At 40.8% G+C, this 13,751-nt stretch overlaps 1 protein-coding gene and 1 long non-coding RNA gene across 2 annotated transcripts; one reads left to right on the forward strand and one right to left on the reverse strand.

Moving 5' to 3' along the window:
* Positions 1 to 7,224: 7,224 nt before the first annotated feature.
* On the reverse strand, positions 7,225 to 12,297 carry LOC116686475 (calcium homeostasis modulator protein 2). Its single transcript, XM_032511495.1, has 3 exons — positions 11,882 to 12,297; positions 11,101 to 11,697; positions 7,225 to 7,969 (listed from the first exon to the last, which is right to left on the reverse strand). The coding sequence occupies exons 1-3, from the start codon at positions 11,951 to 11,953 to the stop codon at positions 7,556 to 7,558; spliced, it is 1,083 nt and encodes a 360-aa protein (XP_032367386.1). The 5' UTR covers positions 11,954 to 12,297; the 3' UTR covers positions 7,225 to 7,555.
* Positions 10,224 to 10,476, forward strand: LOC116686479 (uncharacterized). The gene is made up of 3 exons (XR_004331267.1): positions 10,224 to 10,262; positions 10,318 to 10,342; positions 10,447 to 10,476. It is a non-coding gene; the product is annotated as an uncharacterized LOC116686479 (long non-coding RNA).
* Positions 12,298 to 13,751: the final 1,454 nt, after the last annotated feature.

Genomic DNA, 13,751 nt, shown 5'->3' on the forward strand with positions numbered 1-13,751 from the left:
TTTCACAATTCTCTAAATCCACAGTTCGATTTGACTTGAGTTAATGAACGTCCGTTATTTGATACAAAGCTATTTAAGCCTATCAGCTCCACCAAACTCTTTCTGTATTTCTCAGCTTTGTTTACAAAGTGGTGTAGTCCAGCGACTTTTGCACAGCAGCAATTTATTTTTCCATCACCACTACACAAGGACAACAGGCAACAGCAGCGTTGACCTTCGGAGACAAAGAGGACTGCTGAAAAAGGTGAAGGCATGGCTGATAACCTGAAGAAGAACCCTCAAATTCTTTGAATCAGTGATTGTACTGCTTAGAAAGGACCTACACATTCAGCCGAAGGACTAAAAATCCAAAAAGCAAGACAAATATGGAAAATCATTGGTGTGGCTTTTCCTAGTTTTGTTGTCGTTACTTAATATTCCTCTTTTATTTGCATTGTAAATAAGCAATAGACTTAATTATTATATATTTAGTATTATTTCCATAGACAAAATTTAAAAATCATTTTGATCAATGTTTCTATTTATTTATTTATCGTGACAGCCCTAATCACAACTGTCCACTCTTCCAAATCCTGGATACATTTTTAACAAGACAATGGGAGAAGTAAGAAGACTCACTTTTGAGCAGCAAAGGTTATCTCTCCAATGACCGGCTCAAAGTAAAGCAGCTTGCTAAAGATCTGCAAGGGGGAAAAACAACAGGTTAACTGCCCCCACATTAAGACACTAATGTGGTATGGGGTGGGTGTGATTAGGGTATTAGTAGTTACCCGTGTGCAGTTGCTGGCGCTCTGTGGTCTGTCTTTGAGTGAAAATGTCTGCAGGAGTCTGAGAAGGCTTTGGACCAGGAGAACCACAGCATCTCGGATCTTCATCAAGTCACGGCCAGAGAAGTGAAGCGCCTCTTCCTCCTCCTCTTCCTCATCCACTTCCATCTGAAGGTAACAGAGACATGTACACGATCATTTTCAGACACCCCCTACTCTCTAGTAGCACTACGCCCGCTGCTCCCTGTCTTTGATGTTCCACTGAGAGTTCGCCCTGAGCGTCCACTCAATCACTGATGACGTTTGTTAATAAGGTTGTTAATCACCAAATTACAAACCAAATATTGTATTGCCGTTGTGTGTGCACACTGAGCTGCCGGATGGCAAGCTATCCTGACAGAATAACAACATAATGCTATTTCCAGACTTCTACAGAGCGACACAGGTAAAGCGTGACAGGTTCAAGGGCTCTCTTATTGCACGGACTGGCGGTAATTCGAGACACCGGCTGGTATGCTACTTGGACATACAGTATTTCCTTTTTTATTACTCTGGTTGGACTATTTTTTTTTCCCCCAGGAGGAGACGGCAAGTGTGAAGTGCCAATGGATTACGGACCGATAAGACAAACTTTGAGGGAGTTGAACTGTGCATTGTTCAGGTTCAGGTGCACATGGACTGTTCTGGGAGTATTTGAGAGAGAGAGAGAATTTTGAGACCTTAGTCATCAACACTTTGTATTTGTTGTGTGCTCAGAAGATGACTTTGAGATGATATTTTTATACATACAGTAGTTTTGTTGTCTAACTTAAGCTATGTATGATTATCCACCTGGAATGTTAATGGACTGGGGAATCCCATCAAGAGGAGGAAGGTTATGTCCAGTCTGCAAGAACAAGAACTTTGCAAGAACATGTTGATTGTGGAAGCTGAAAAATATTATGTGGAGGATGAGTTAGATATGTGTTTCATGGTGTTTGTCTAGCAGGAGTAGAGGGGTCAATACACTGATTACCAAGCACCTGCAAATTACATTTATTAAACAAATTAAGTAGAACTCTGGAAGAGCAGTGTTTCCCATACCTAGGATCTTTTTTTGGCACCCAGGTATATTGAGACCCACTCGAATAGATAACATCTGAATTACATTTTTTTCCCCCTAACCAACAATGTATTTATTACAGCACACAAAGACCAGTGGCCTCCAGTCCCTCCCTCTGCGTGCATGACAGCGTCAATGCTTCACTTCAGGCTCAGAGGCTATCGTTAACTTGCTGCTGGTGGTCTTTTAATTAATTAACTGTAGTAAACCGTAGAAATGTCGCGGCCACACCGCTGTTAAAGCTCCCCGAACATTATTCATCAGTTTGGTTGTTTGGTCTCCTCCGCTCCATACATTTATGATGGAGCTAACCGGTAACGGAGCTAATCTTTGCTAACTGAACCTTCATTTCTCGTTTTCCGCCTCTTTACATTAACTGTATTTATGGACTTGTGCCCGCATAAACCCGAGTTTTTATTAAGTTGACTGTAAAAGTTTTAAACTACAACTCAAACTACAACTTTAAACTACATGTTGTTTGAATGACAGAAGTCTTCAGATGAGATCTTTACATTTCTTTAAATTTTAGTTCGATATAAGCCTGTACACAATGTCATTTGTTTATTTATTAACTATTTATAATATGTTCATGTTCTGGCAAAAAGTTTTCCCTTTTTATGGTAATTTGTAAAGGTGTGATTGATACCAATCCTGAGTAACTGACTGGCGCACCCCTATTCAAAAGCACAACCAGTATTATTAATTTTACTCTGAGGGAGCAGTGTTACTGGAACTGTTTTGATTAACAATTAAGGTGGAAAATAAAAGTTTTGTGTTTAATGTATTTGTGTTGATGTTGAAATGGATTTTAAGACAAATGGTATTGAAAAAAAGGAGGAAACATTAAGGAAACAGCATCAAAAGTGGGGTATCGATGCCGGTTCCTTATCAATGCCGGTCAATTTAGATTCCTCGGTTTCAATGCCGGTTCCTTAACAATGCTGACGACAAACCCCACCCTACCACCTTAACTAACAAACGTTCTGCAGGGAAATCCTGAAGATTATGCATCACCTCTATTGGACTCACTCCAGATTTATGGTTTATTGTCTGAAGGGTTATTTTGAAAATTCCCCCATTGTAGACATCAGGGCAATCCAGACAGAAGTCATTCAAATCTGAACTCAAAACAAATTCAACTTCTACTGTAACTGGGTTTGAGTGATTTCCGATGCAGGACTTTACCTCTGGAGGGTCCGTTCGCTGTGGTCTGGAGCGCTTGCCCTCTGTCTGAGAGCTCTTTAGGCCGTCCTTCTTGCGCTTCTTTCCAGAGTCCTGAGGCCAGCAGTGAGAGGTCAAGTCTGAACACGTGTCCAACAAAACCTCATGGAACACCTTGTTGGCGATGCTCCCTGGAAGCAATAAAATGGTTATGCATCATCAAGAGAAGGCCTTTAAACTACTATACTCACTGTAGTCCACCGCACTCAGCATAACATTCCCTATGAGCTCGCTCTCACTTTCACTTCAAAACAAAAGGGGTTTCAATAATCTCGATCATTCCAGCTCTTTCTACTCTTGGTTCTGGCAACCTGTTGATTTTGTTCTAGTGATGTTATGTTCCTAGATCTTAGCAATAGACTTGCTCAATACAATGTTATTATTACTAATAGAAATGATAGCCAGTGCAACAAAAATTATATTTCCAAAATAAAGTTATTTCTCTGCATTTAGATAATAATATGATGCAATTAACTATCCATATCTTTAAGTCCTAAGAGTTATAATCCAATCTGCTTTCTAGTACGACATTATAGGCAAAAACAACACAATTCTTAAAATTAAGTGTTTTTGTTCAAAGTAATTTTATTTTTAATATACAATACAATTTGTACTGAATCCCACACAAGCAATCGATTGAAAAAACAAACTCAGTGTTTCCCCCAGGAGGATGATGCATTGACTGTATAAGTGCCAAAACATCTCGACCCCCCCGGTATCTGGCTACGGTATAGGTCATAATATCTACCATGTCCATGTTAGTGGATTGGACATGGGCCAAATTAAAATAAATTGTGCACACATTAAATCATTTAAGAAAGTCTCTGTCATGGGTAGTTCTTATCACACTGATATTTCGAGGATGCTAGAATCTTTGTTGCTAATAGGATGGAAGTCAGTCCTGGCTAGAGCACTGGCAGCTCTCCTGCTGAGTGTGACCATTTTGGTCGCACACACCACCAAAAAAATCACTCAAGTGTGACTAAAAAAAATTTCCTTGGTCACACAGACGCACCTGCAGGTCTGTTTCTGTGTGTCTGTGTGTAGCTTTGGGTCCAGAGAGGAGGCAGAGTTTTAGATTTCCTCACCTGGGATTCCTAGCAGCAGCAGGTAGAGTGAGGCAGCATGTAGACCGTTCACCCTCTGCTGGACGTTGGCCGCTTTGGCTTTTCCCGTCAGGACAAAGAAGGACAGCACAGCCACCAACGATTTGATCGACACCTCGTTCTCCCCCAGAATTGCCCAGACACTCTGCAGTGCAACATTGTAGACAGACTGTGCTTACTGCCCACACAGGACATTTCAGGGAGCCACTATCTTTATTAAATTTCAGTATAAATCTCTTTTTATATCTAAAAATGTACATATTTATTTGCACATTAAAACTCAGGACAGAAGGTTTTACCTGCGACGCTCCATCTCTGCCTGCAGACTGCTGTTGCTCAGCAGCAAGGTCCAGTAAACACTGGTACAGGGTGATGAAGGCCTTGTCTCCGCTGCCTGTGAGTTCCTCCGCTATGTTTTCATCCAGGGAGTGTCTCTCTGTGAACTCCAAGTCCCACACTGCGTCCACCCAGGCTGGAAATCACAACAGGTAATGTTACCTAAACTTTTAAAGTGATACATCACAGCAACAGGCATTATTTCGTCATCTCGAAAGTTCTGTTCTCTGTGGGAAATTAAAAGCTGGTAAGGGTTTTAAGGGCAAAAATGATTGCTTTTTATTAAAATAAATAAATAAATAAATAAAGACCAAATTCATGACATATTTACCCTTAGAAAAAACATTTAATCTGGATCAAAATAATGATTTTTATTTTACTATACTGAATAGTTTAATTGGGGACCTATGTCTACTTTATCACTGTGACAGCAGTTACACATGTCAAGGGCAAAATATAAATACAAGTATATACACTGTTGGGATCAGGATAATCCTGTTATCAGGATACCGTTTACCTGTTACCTGTTAATCCTAAACCAGTAACGGTCAGTGTTATATTTTCGTATTTGAATAGATATTTTTGTAACAGAAGTACATAATATTAATATTTAGCTAGACAGTTGTTAGCCGAAACGCCACCCGGCTCGCAACAATTCAGGTATGAGATGTGAAAGTCGTTTTAACGGTGTTTTGCTTCTAAAGCAGGCGGAAATAGGTAATTTGCTGGATATGTGAATGGGACTCAGGAGTGCCGTTCTTACCGCACAGGACACATAGCTAACCCCGGGAAATAGCTAGCTAACGTTAGCAATCAACTTTGGCTGTCAAACAACCAGGGCGGCCTGAAATATGTATTAGAATTTATAAAAATCACTTCAAATCGATAACGTTATAACAGAAAAAGGACATTTACAAAATAAATTCACAATTTACCTTTTGGAAGTTCATTTAACTTCAGAAACTGCAGCGCAGATATTAGATCCATCTTGTTTATGTTTTGAATCAGCCCGCCTGAACCTACAAGCTTTCACACATGCGCAGTGAGAAGCTCTTTGTCTTCTTCGTCTTCTTCTTCTAGGATTTCGTTAGTGTTATGTATTGTATTACTGCCCTCCACAGGTCAAAGTTAGAACTACATTCTGACACACAGTCACTGTCCCAAGACTTCCACATTCACGTATAAAAAAGTTTTCCTACAATGCAGAAAGAGTAATTTAACCCACAGTGCCCCACCCTCAATCTACACACTTTTACAGAGTCCCTAGAGGACAGAGAAACAAAGAAATATCTTTCCTAACTTCAGGTTATCTCCAGTGTCTGCCCCTAACTTCCTTTCCCCACCTGCTCTGCCATTCTTTTGTTTAGCCCTCTTTAATTCTTTCTCTCTGTTCCACTCTCCCCAATGATACATGGACATCTAACTCTCCTTTGCAATGAGGTCCACCAGCTCATTCCCCCCCCCCCCCAGTGTGCAGCGAAAAGGGATATTACAATGGCGGTTCTAGACCAATTTTACTCGAGGGGGGGGGGGGGGGGCTGGATGGGCCAGTGTCAAATGTGACCACTTTCAAAAAAGTTTCTATATCATAAATATTGGTTTATTTCAAACAATTTTTCCAAAAAGTAACTTGGATGGTTCCCAACAACGCTCCTCACAACTAAAATTAATAATCAGGTTACCACTTTCATTGGATTTGGGTGGATTTTATAGCATTTAGAGAAAAAAAAACTTAAAAAATGTAAATGTGACAAATGTAAAAAAGAAGAAAAATGTAAAAAAAAAAAAAAGACAAATGTCAATAAAAGTGACTAAAATGTGAAAAGATGTCGGAAAAAGTAACACATTTTGGGAAAAACCCACGAAATTTCAAAAGGCTCAAAAAAAGTAGACAAACGTTGAAAAAAGGAAGAAGAAAAATTGAGGGAAAGATAAAAAAGGGTAAAAAAAAAAAAAAAAAAAAAAAACCACAACCTTGATAAAAGGTTTTTTTCATTTTAAGGCGGGAAGAAACACGAGGGTTAACCAGAGGGGCGTATTAAAAAATGGCAACAAATGATATTTAAAGATCGTAAACTTTATTCTACTTTAAAATAATATAAACAATTTTTTTTTTTTTTTACAAGTGAGTGCAGGTGCAAGAGAAGTAGGGCCATAAAAAATGAAAAATGTCTACATGCATAGCAATATGTAGGGTCCAACATGACAGAATACTCAAGCCTAAAGTTGAATAAAAAGAGGAATAAAAAACATCTTTGGGAAATTGATCTTAATGCCTTATTGAAAAAATTTAGAAAAATCCAACTTTTTAAGGGCACCAATTTTCGTTGTGAATAAATAATGTATCATGAATAAATAAATGTTCTTCCTTGAAATACAGGAGGCATAAGTACACTCATCCCTATGTTAAATTCCCATAGAGGCAGGTTGATTTTTATTATTAAAGGCCAGTTATTTCATGGATCAGGATACTATGCATCCTGATAAAATTCCCCCCCACTAGCCCCCCCAATAGCCCCCCCACTACACCCCCACCACCACCACCATCACCCCACATCATCACATACCCTTCCCCATACATAGAGATCGGCATGGGGAACTTTCCATAAGATCATCTCTCAATGGAAATCAAACCAGCTATTAAGCTAACTGAAATAACACCATGCCAATCTCTATGTATGGTGAAGGGTCTGTGATGATGGGGGGTCATTTTAATGGGAGCGGGCAGGGGTGTGAACTTCCAGGAGGTCAGTGAGGTAGGAGGGGGAATATTTGTGTAGGGCCTTGTATGCCAGGAGCAGGACTTTGAAATGGATTCTGTAGGCAACTGGAAGCCAGCGCAGCTGCAGAGGCAATGGCGTTGCATGGCCAGTGGATTCGGAGCAGGTTCTAATCCTTGCAGCAGAAGTCTGGAGGAGTTAGAGCCGCATGAATATTCGTTGCTATCACCTACGTAACCATCTCTACGTGAGGTCTGGAGCATTACGGTGGCAGTCACTGGACCATCTTCCAGAAGAATACTGTCAGCTGAGCACGTCCATCTCTTTCTCCATGGCCTCCACGTTGTTCTCCAGGCTGTACGTGGCCCATTTGTTGAGCCTGCTGTACAGAGGCAGTCCGTTCTTCTCCCTGTACAGGTACACCCCGGTCACCCTTTCCCAGGTAGTGCTGCAGATAGGACTGGCATTCTGGTGCTCAGCCAGTTGCGCCTTCTCTTCCTTCTCCAGTGCCACAAATCCAAAGAAGCTCTTAACGTTCTCTGCAGCCAGGATGCGGGCGTGGACAGCTGCCGTGTTCTGGAAGAGGGCATTTTCATTTGAGCGGTACTGGGACCAGTAGTTGTCCTGCAGGTGGCCGAGTGGAGACGAGCAGCGCTTCATACACAGCATCAGGAACACCGTCAGACAGATCCCGCCCACCAGCAGCCAGCCTATCAGCTGAAAAGAACACATGTCATCACCCAAGGCACTGGATCTCATATTTAGGTCTGCGCTGTGCTTATTAATATCTTTGTTTGTCTTTAAATCAGAGCAAACAAGCAGAGTAGTAACATTTAATCAAACCCCACTCCAATCTGTAATTATACTATATTACTCATCCATATAATTATATTTCCTTGTCAAAATGGTTATCAACGATTTCCACAATAACATTCTCAATAGTAAAATTGTATTTTAAGATATCTATAACTTTGATTGTACTAGTAAAAACTCAATTTAAATACAAAATTGAGTAGCTAGTAGTAATAGCTAGGATTTGACCGTGGATAAATTGCAAGGTGTTACTAGACGCCTTTAGGAATACATAGTAAAAAAAGAAAAGCTATTGGTAAGAATTTTATTTGCAGAATGGTAAAAGAAACGCCTGACTAAAAGGTCCTAATGGGTATGGCCGTTGGTAGTTGTAAGTAGTTTTGTTCCAAAATGCAGAAATTAATTTTATGGCTCATTGTTCACTCCATTCGCTGCTGTTTAAAAAGAACTATTCAATTTTTTTTTTTTTACTTAAGTGAAAGCAACAACACTACATAGTCCTCTGATACAAGTAAAAGTCATGCATCTAAAATGACTCATTATACAGAATGGCTCATTTTAGAATCATAAATTATATTATTGTGATGCATTACGTGTTTAGCATTTCTCACGGCTTAAAAGCCAAGAGATATTAAAGATTTTGAATCCTATCGTGCCTCAGATTCTTTCAACTTTTCTAAACCGTAGAGCACCAGTGTGACACTTCCTACCCACTCGTGCAGCTCTCCACGCACACTATTGTGTGTTCATCATTTTAATGTTATAGCTGTCATGGTAATTTATGTCCGTTGTATAATTATTGATAAATTACAGGTTTGTTGTACTGCTTCTAACCTTTCACAGTTTCTGTATTCAGCACACATGTGTCCAAGTAGATGATGTGTTTGTGCTTGACCGTGGAAGTGGAATTCCACAAGTTCCTATTCCCTCAGAGTCAGAACTGGTTTAGAAGAGACCCCCCCCCCCCCCCATCCCTCCACCTTCTTTGCCAAGAAGAAACACTTAAAAGACTTGTTGACCCAACCTTCATTTCAGATCTCACCCAAGCTGTCAAATAAAGGGGTGGAGTAAAGAGTCCATTATTCTCACACCCCCTGCACTGCACCCTGTGTACGCCATTATTATTACTACATATGTGCATACATTTTCATTTGAGCAATTTTCATAGTGCAATTTACTAATTCAAATGTAATTATTGTATAATACTGTTTGCTTAATCTCTATCTCTGCTCTTATCTTTGCTGTTGCAAACCGCAATTTCCCCACCGTGGGACAAATAAAGGTTATCTTATCTTATCTTTTTTTATTTACAGTAGTATTAAATGGAAATCAGACCTTTTCAAATGTGTTTGTAATTGTATGTACTTTTGACTAAGCTGTCTTTCTCCTGCTTTAATAATAATAATATTAATAATAATAATACATTTGATTTAACAGCGCCTTTCTAAGCACTCAAGGTCGCGTAACAGACAATAAAAGACAGATACAGGGAACCAAGAAGTATGAACTGTAATAAAAAAAAAAAAAAAACTGGACCAAGATGAAACTGATCTTCTTGCTTTGGGCTTCACGCAGTGACATCATGAAACACCCAACACAACTCCAATTTCTTGAGGTTCATTTACAAATTAAATCATAGCGATTATACACTGCAATAAGTGGACACTTATGAATCATTGGTCCACATCTGATAGAAATACAGTTCATAGTTCACCATCTGTTTGGATGGAGACATAGTTCCAGCAAGCAATTCCTCCTGAAACCCCCAAAAAATGTTTTTTACATTGTGTATAGATTGAACAAACATACCACAACAAGTTAATCAGTGAGCAGTTGTTAGGTGTATTTTGGTATTTTGCACAGAGCCAGGCTGGCTGTTTCCACCTGTCTTCAAGCTAAGCTAGGCTAACTACATCCTGAGTCAAGCTCTGTACTACTGGTATCAATCCTGTCACCTAACGTTTGTTAAAGTGTCCATATTCTGCTCCTTTTCAGGTGCATACTTATATTTAGAGGTTGTACCAGAACAGGTTTACATGGTTGTTGTACTGCACATTGCTGCAGCTCCTCTTTTCCCCCTGTGTGTTGAGCTCTCTGTTTTAACTCCAGAGTGAGACATCCCACTTCTGGTCCATCTTTGTTGGGAGTCACACATAAGCAGTACCTAGGTAAGGACTACTAGCCAGTCAGGAGCAGAGTATGATTGGCCCTGACAGTACCCTCGTACATGATACCTAGCCAGTCAGAAGCAGTTATGAGGGCCCTGACAGTACCTAGGTAAGACTACTAGCCATCAGGAGCAGAGTATGAGGCCCTGACAGTACCTAGTAAGGACTAACTAGCCAGTCAGGAGCAGAGTATGAGGGCCTGACAGTACCTAGGTAAGGACTACTAGCCAGTCAGGAGCAGAGTATGAGGACCTGACGTACCTAGTTAAGGACTACTAGCCAGTCAGGACGAGAGTATGTGGCCCTGACTACCGGTAAGGACTACTAGCCAGTCGGAGCGAGTAGGAGGGCCCTGACAGTACCGTTAGGACTACTAGCCAGTCAGGAGCAGAGTATGAGGCCTGACAGTACCTAGGTAAGGACTACTAGCCAGTCGGGAGCAGAGTATGAGGGCCCGACAGTACCTAGGTAAGGACTACTAGCCAGTCAGAGCAGATATGGGGCCTGACAGTACCTAGGTAGGACTCCTAGCCAGTCCGACGAAGCATAGTAGAGGGCCTGACAGTACCTAGGTAAAGGACTACTAGCCAGTCAGGAGCAGAGTATGAGGGTCCTACAGTACTAGGTAAGGATACTAGCCAGTCAGGGATCAGAGTATGAGGGCCCTGACAGTACCTAGGTAAGGACTACTAGCCAGTCAGGAGAGGACACTTTCCTTTAATGGGTTCTGATGGCAATTACGATCAAATGTAGCAACTGTCATTTGAACATTTGATTTGATAATTGATCGATATTTTACATTAATACTACACACAAGGGATAAAACTTAGACAATCGCGCAAAAACAGAATAAAGTACGTTCAGTACCTGAGATTCATATTTCAGTCTTCGGTTAATTTCAGCCCAGAAGCCTCGCAGCTCTTTTGGAACACTTTCTTGACACGGGAATTTGGCCATGACCTCTGGCCCCAGATCCGGGGGGAACCCCTCCACCGTGCTCGGGTCCACGAACTCACTGAGGGCGCACGTGTACGCCTGGCCCTGCAGCAGAGAGATGACTGACCAGGTGATCGGCGCCACCACGCCTCGACCGATGATCGTCCCCAGCACCGCGAAGGCCGCGGCTCCCGACAGTTTCTGGCACTTCCTGAGCCGGCACTCCGACACCAGGTCCCACGTGGTCTTGTTCATCATTATCCCAATGAGGAAAAACACCAGCGCGGGAACACCAATGGCAGCCAGACCGTAGCGGTAGTTCCTCCCAGAGGAACATGGACATTCAAAAGCAAAAATGTTGTATGCAGTCTGGCTGGCGACGGTGCCCAGAGCGATCAGACCGTTAAACATCATCACATCTTTACTCTTGAAGAAGAGGGACACGAACTTAAAGTTCTCTGTGATGAGGGCAGCCATGTTGGGATGTGGAGCCTCGAGAGCTGGGAGTTTGGTTTTAGCAGAGTCAGGCTGCAGAGAGAGAAAATAAATACTGGATATCTTGGCATTATTACATTTGATAGAAGTTACTTCTGACAGGATTGATGTTTCTAGGTAGATTCAGTTCAGTTGCAGGAAATAAGTGGCACACTAAGTTACACTTACAGCACATTTAGTCCAAAAACAAGCCAGAAACAGTGGAAAACATACTCACATTGATGTTAAAAAAAAAAATCCCACCACTTTTTTTTAGTGATTTAAAACAGTAACAATGGTATGCAGTCATGCAAACCCGCGCTCTGGCAGAGTCCTGAGGCGGGGCTTGTGAGTCAGCCTTTGTAATCCAATGACATCATCCTGTGCAACAACATCTCAGGAAAAACTAGTCCGAAACATAAAGTCTACTTCATTCAAGACTGGAAAGAGAAGTACCTCGTTTTGTGTAGGACTTTGAGTCTGTTGGCAGTCTGGGCACCGGTGCACGGACAAAGCCAGGAAATGCCCTCCGGATTCCTCCCCAGTGGAAAAAAATGTGGTCTGCAAGTGAAAACATGTGTTGCCGATCACAGAGCAACATGACAAAAAAAAGCAGGGCAGCCCAGGAACTGGGAGCCTGGAAGAAACACACACCAGGGAGAGTTCACACTTAACTGGGAGGATAGGGACTGATCCAGAGTAAGTTTCAAAAACTGTTTTTGAATAGTCTTTAAAAACTGTTTTTGACAGCCAAAAGCATCAACAAGCAGATTTTCCTCATAGCCTTGCTAGCTGTTCTATTAGACAGTAATAATAAGGGAAATTATGGTACTTTCCATCTCCTGTACTACACTTCCTTCTCCTCAAATTGTATAATGTGTTTCATCCGACTCTGTTCAGAGTATAAAGAAAAGGACACAGCTCAATGTCAATGCAGTAAAAAGACATGATTCAATACTTTACTCCCACTGGTATGCACTCAGTTATACATATATATATATATATATATATATATATATAATAATTGAATTGAAAACCAAGCCTGTTGCTTTCAAGATAAATAAACTGCTGTCAGCAGTATAGTTCAGTAAACAGCAGGTTGTTAGCACAGTAGCTGGGTTACCTCTGTCAGTCCCATCACCCCCCCCCCCCCCCACCCCCCCCCCACTTGCAGGTCCTATGTCCCTTGAAAGTCCTAAACACATGTAAGCCGCCACGTCACACTTACTTCTGTTAAGTCATTAGGGCAAACCACAAAGGGGTAGAACCCTATTATTTTTGCTCAGATTGGTTATTATTTGGGATCCAGAAACCTATTATTTTTGCTCTGATTTATTATTATTCTTTGTCTTCCACTGTGGCTCAAATTGTCATGAGCTGGAATGAGCTAGAAACAAGAAACTTGGCCCAATGCCTGGAAATGATAATGTTCCTAAAAGATATGAACCCAATTGGCCACAAATGCAATTTTTCATAAATCAGATTGACTTGAAATTTCTCACCCTATATGCAGCTAAAGATGCTCTATAAAAACTCCTCTGGGCCTTAAAGGTCCAACATGATGGATTGTTTGTTGATTTGCACAATGTGAAAAACTGAAATGAATTGAACTTTGCCCATTTTGATTCTCTCAACACTAAAATTGGTGTGCGGCGTTGCAGGACTGAGATACACACTTCTACTTTAACCCTTGTCCTACCTGGTCAAAATTTGACATTTTTGTCCCTTTTTCAGACTTGTTTTTAGTTTTCACTAACACCACCTTACTACCATAGTTTTACAGTAGGCTACTTTTTGGAATTCATGGTCAATAACCCTCATTTATATAGAATTATACCTAATATTTGAGTTAACCCTTGTGTCGTCTTCCCGTCAACCATGAAAAAAAGGTTTTTCTGTCAAAACTATTAGCGCTTTTTCTGACATTTTTTGTCACTTTTTCAATGTTGTGGATGCTTTTTCTAAAGTTATTTGATATTTCTAATGTTGACATTTTTAGCTTATTTCAAAGGGCCATTTTCTTTTATGAAAAAAAAAATGATTATGGGTCAAATTTGAACCAAGGACAACATAAGGGTTAAAAAAACAGAAATTATGAATTATTTTGA

This window comes from Etheostoma spectabile, unplaced genomic scaffold (assembly GCF_008692095.1).
Source record: "Etheostoma spectabile isolate EspeVRDwgs_2016 unplaced genomic scaffold, UIUC_Espe_1.0 scaffold379, whole genome shotgun sequence".
Lineage (NCBI taxonomy): Eukaryota > Metazoa > Chordata > Actinopteri > Perciformes > Percidae > Etheostoma > Etheostoma spectabile.